The 5,000-nt window shown below is 43.5% G+C and overlaps 1 protein-coding gene across 2 annotated transcripts in view; it reads right to left on the bottom strand.

The window, feature by feature from the left end:
- The window catches only part of LOC123520162 (cyclin-dependent kinase 4-like), a 201,580-nt gene that overhangs the window by 131,090 nt on the left and 65,490 nt on the right, over positions 1-5,000 (bottom strand). For both annotated transcript variants that reach the window (XM_045282156.1, XM_045282157.1), the window contains exon 4: positions 2,651-2,819. In XM_045282156.1, coding sequence (XP_045138091.1) covers positions 2,651-2,819 — 169 coding nt within the window. The remainder of the gene's footprint in view (positions 1-2,650; positions 2,820-5,000) is intronic.

Raw genomic sequence — 5,000 nt, 5'->3', positions numbered from 1 at the left:
TACTACAAAAAAGGTCATGTCACGTTCAATCAGAAGGAAATGTGTGTGTGTGTGTGTGTGTGTGTGTGTGTGTGTGTGTGTGTGTGTGTGTGTGTGTGTGTGTGTGTGTGTGTGTGTGTGTGTGTGTGTGTGTGTGTGTGTGTGTGTGTGTGTGTGTGTGTGTGTGTGTGTGTGTGTGTGTGTGTGTGTGTGTGTGTGTTTCTACGAGTGTCCACACGAGACCATTGTGTGAGCGTCAAAGGCTCAAAAATACACACGAGAGAGAGAGAGAGAGAGAGAGAGAGAGAGAGAGAGAGAGAGAGAGAGAGAGAGAGAGAGAGAGAGAGAGAGAGAGAGAGAGAGAGAGAGAGAGAGAGAGAGAACTGTCGAGAATAAAAATGAGAAGAGAAAACGGGAATAGAAGAGAGAGCAAAGAAAGGGAGAGAAAAATGGAAAGGAGAGCAGGAGGAGGATGAGGAGGAGGAGGAGGAGGAGGAGGAGAAGGAGGAGAAGGAGAAGGAGGAGGAGGAGGAGGAGGAGGAGGAGAGATAGAGAAGGCAAAGGGTCAAGATATAAGGAGAGAAGTGGACGGGAGGGAGTTGATGGGATGAGAGGGAGAGGGAGAGGGAGGGAGAGGAGAGAGAGAGAGAGAGAGGAGAGTTCGCGTGTTCCCTATCTCCACCATCACGCCGCCGCGCCACAAGACCCACCACCATTCATCAACCAACATTCCTAACCACCTTAATCGTTCCATGGTCATCACAACCACCACCACCACCACAACCACCGCATCACCACTAACTTGACCATCACCACTATCTTGACCACAGCCACCGCCACCATCACCACCACCACCACTACCACTGATACTAACAACGACTACTATTAACACTACCACTACCACTGTCATTATTATATCATTAAGGCCATCACCACCACCACCACCACCACCACCACCACTACTACTACTACTACTACTACTACTACTACTACTACTTGACTGACGGTTCTTTGTTTTCTTACTGACACAAAACACAACACGGATATAAGAACAAATGATTTCCAGATTGGTAAGACTTCCCCCTCCTCCTCCTCCTCCTCCTTCTGTAGTCTGACCGTCCGTCCATCCCTCTCCCTTCTCCTCTCACTCACTCACTCTCTCCTTCTCTATCTCTCTCCTCATCTATGTATCTACCTATCCATCTTTCCCTTTTCTCTGTCTGTCTCGCCTGTCTTCTCCATTCATTTACTAATTCACGTATTCATTTATCTATCCCGTGCGTCTGTCTGTCTGTCTGTCTGTTTTCATCTTCATATCATTCATCTGTCTGTCTGTCTGTCTGTCTGTCTCTTCTCCTGTTTTATGCATTTATTTATTTTTTTTTTTTTCTATTCGTGAGTTAATGCGTTTGTTGTGTTTTGGTAGATGATGATAAAAGCTTATTCGTATATGGTTAACAAAAAACAAAACAAAAAAAACAAAGATAATAGTGTTTGATGTGGTCTGGGACGATAATATTATTTTCAGGAAGTCTTCAACACATCTTTGGTAAATAAATTCTACTTTTCCCGTGAGTGAAAGTGAGTAAATAAACAAACAAGTAAAGAAACATGACAACAGCAACAGGAACAGGAACAACAGCACCACCAACCAACAGCAGCAACAACAACAACAACATCAACAGCAACAATAAGTAATTAGGAAACGAAGAGGGAGAGAGAAGAATGGTGAGAAAAGACACTGTGATGATGAATGAGATAGAGAGGCAGAGAAAAAGTAGAAAAAAAAGATAAGAAACATCCGGGTCTTCTTCTTTTTCTCTTTTTTTTTTCTTTCTCTCGCTTCGCCAAACAAATTATGCCCATCAAAAATTAGACGAAGGGTAAGAAAAAGAAAGAAAGAAAGAAAAAAAAGATAGAAAGAACGAAAGAAAGAAAGACAAAGAAGAAAAGAAAAAGAACGAAAGAGAACGAGACAGAAAGAAAGAAAGAAGAAAAGACAAAGAACGAAAGAAAAGGATAGAAAGAAAGAAGGAAAGAAAGAAAAAAAGATAAAGAAGGAACGAAAGAAAGAAAGAAAATATAGAAAGAAAAAAGAAAGAAAGAAGACAAAACAGACAGAAATAATGCAGAAAAAAACAATAAAATGAAAAAAATCAAGGAAAAGATAATAAACATCAAAAATAAATAAATAAACGATGAAAAGAAGGAATCGTAAGAGAAAAACACACACAAAACAAACAAAACAAACAAGACACAGCACGATTTTCACTTCAAGTCTGGCTTAATATGAATAGATGCCACGTTTGATGGATTTTAAAACACACACACACACACACACACACACACACACACACACACACACACACACACACACACACTACCGCATCTTCCTTTTTCTTTCTTCCCAGTCTCGCCTCCTCCTCCTCCTCCTCCTCCTCCTCCTCCTCTCTGATGGCCGTCCTTTCTTTGTATGACTTTTAAATCTATCTATCTTCACAGTTATCGTCAATCTCTCTCTCTCTCTCTCTCTCTCTCTCTCTCTCTCTCTCTCTCTTTAGAAGGAGGAGGAAAGAAATCCATCCGTAATCCCCCTAGACACACACACACACACACACACACACACACACACACACACACACACACACACACACACACACGGAACACTCACCTGACGATGTTGGGGTGTTCGAATCTTTCCAGCTGCTTCAGGAGAGAGATTTCCCTGACGGCGCTCACTGGAACGCCGTCCTCCGTCAGTGTGATGCGGATCTTCTTCAGGGCCACCACGCGCTCCTGGTTACCTCTGTCCTTGGCGAAGTAGACAGTCCCGTACGCCCCTGCAGGGATGGAAGGCCACCGGGGAGTTAGACACGTAGGAACTAGATGGAAGAGTGGGGAAGGCGGGGAATAGAAGGGAGTGTGGAATAGGTGGGGAAGACAAGGGATAGTGGAATAGAAGGTGGGGAATAGAAGAGAGTGTGGGAGAGTGGCTAGGTTGGGTTGTAGTTGAGTTGAATTAAGCTGCGTCAGGTTAGGTTAGGTTAGGTTAGGTTGGGTTGGGTTGGGTTGGGTTGAGTTGAGTTGTGTTGAAATGAGCTGAGTTAAGTTAGGTTAGGTTAGGTTACAGTCCAGTACGCCTCTACAGGATGAAAGGACCACAGAGGAAAGTTAGACATGTAGGGACTAGAGGGAGTGGATAGTGGATAGGTCATGCTCTTCCTTGATTAATTATGGGTATTTCTCTGTTGATAGGCAGGTTAGGTTAGATTTAGTGGGGTTGGATTAGGTTGGGGGTTGGGTTATTTTAGGGGATTAGGTTGGGTTGGGTTTGGTGAGGTTGAGTGGATGTGCTTTGAGTAGTTGTGGCTATTTCTCTGTAAGATGATGGGCAGGTGAGGAGTTGGACAGGTGGAAAAGGTGGAGAGTAAGGTAAAAGTAAGGTAAGATGAGGTTCAGTAAGGTAGGTCCGGTTAAGAGAAAGTATTTTGCTCGAGTGTGTGTGTGTGTGTGTGTGTGTGTGTGTGTGTGTGTGTGTGTGTGTGTGTGTGTGTGTGTGTGTGTTTTAATTCTTTGTTAGAATAATAGACAGATAAGGTTGGATACTCACAAGTGTTTCTCCTATCAACAATGAAGTCTCTATTTATCTATCCGTCTATCTGTCTACACCTCTTCATTAATCCACCTCAATTTATTCAACTATCTATCGAACTATCATCACATCAATCTGAATGCTTGTGTTGTTCTTTTTTTCTTACTCTCTACTCACTCACTTTATCTCTCTCTCTCTCTCTCTCTCTCTCTCTCTCTCTCTCTCTCTCTGACTCTAGGCCTTAACCCCTCCATCGCCTCTTATCTACTCATCTATATCTTCTCATCTCTGTATCTATCTCCCAATCGATCAGTCCTTCCTTATCTCCAGCGATCTGTGTCTGACCTTCCCAGACAAAATCTTCCCTCAAACCACAGCAATGAAAACTAATCCAGATCCATCATTTATTTTACCCTTTCCTCCATTTTCGTCCTCCTCAACAACACACACCTGGCTGGCTGGCTGTCTTACCTGTCTCACCTGCCGCTAATTAGTCCTACTCCTCCCCTTTTACCTCCTCTCTCTTTCTCTCTCTCTTTCATCTCCGTGTCCCCTACCCTCGAGATAGAAGCGAGAAAAAAAGAGAGGCCGACGATGCTGTAAAAGAAGTGGTGTTATAGTGGTTTTTGTTCTCTATCCTATCACTTTTAACACTGCCAGCCTCCTGTTATACTGAGAGCTTATGCGTGTCTGCTCAAATGGAAGGATGTATTCTCCTGTGGCTTTTAATGTTTCGTGTCTTTTATTGCTCCTCTTATAGCTTATCTCACTCTCACCGTCTTTCTCTCTCTCTCTCTATCTATCTATCTATCTCTCTCTCTCTGTTGCTCTTTCATCTCCTATAGTCTTTTCTCCTTTCATCCTTCGCATTGCTTCATATTTGTCATCCTTGCCTCTCCTATCTTACTCCACGTGGTACTTTCATCCCTGTTGTGGTTACGTGACATGACCTAATTTCGCACCTTCACTGACGCCAACCAACCTCAACTAACTCAGTCCCATAGTAACTCGAGTCTAAAAATCTAACCATCTCAAACTTCACCACACCTGACCCTACCTAACCTAACTTTCAATCTCACCAAACTCAATCCAGCACCCACTTTTCTACTACTACTACTACTACTACTACTACTACTACTACTACTACTACTACTACTAAAACCACCAAAACCACGTCGATTTTATAAACCCATTCATCTGAGTCACTAAAAGCCAACTAGATCAGCATCCTTACAGCTGAGAGAGAGAGAGAGAGAGAGAGAGAGAGAGAGAGAGAGAGAGAGAGAGAGAGAGAGAGAGAGAGAGAGAGAGAAGGGGGGAATACAGGAAGAATGCATCCCAACCTGCTCCATTTGTGTGAAGCCCTAAGTGTCTCATTTTTATGGGGCAGGACGCGTGGGATGGGGGGGGGGGACAAGGAGGGGAAGGG

The sequence above is a fragment of the Portunus trituberculatus genome, chromosome 46 (assembly GCF_017591435.1).
Source record: "Portunus trituberculatus isolate SZX2019 chromosome 46, ASM1759143v1, whole genome shotgun sequence".
NCBI lineage: Eukaryota > Metazoa > Arthropoda > Malacostraca > Decapoda > Portunidae > Portunus > Portunus trituberculatus.
This window is presented reverse-complemented; position numbering and strand designations above follow the sequence as displayed.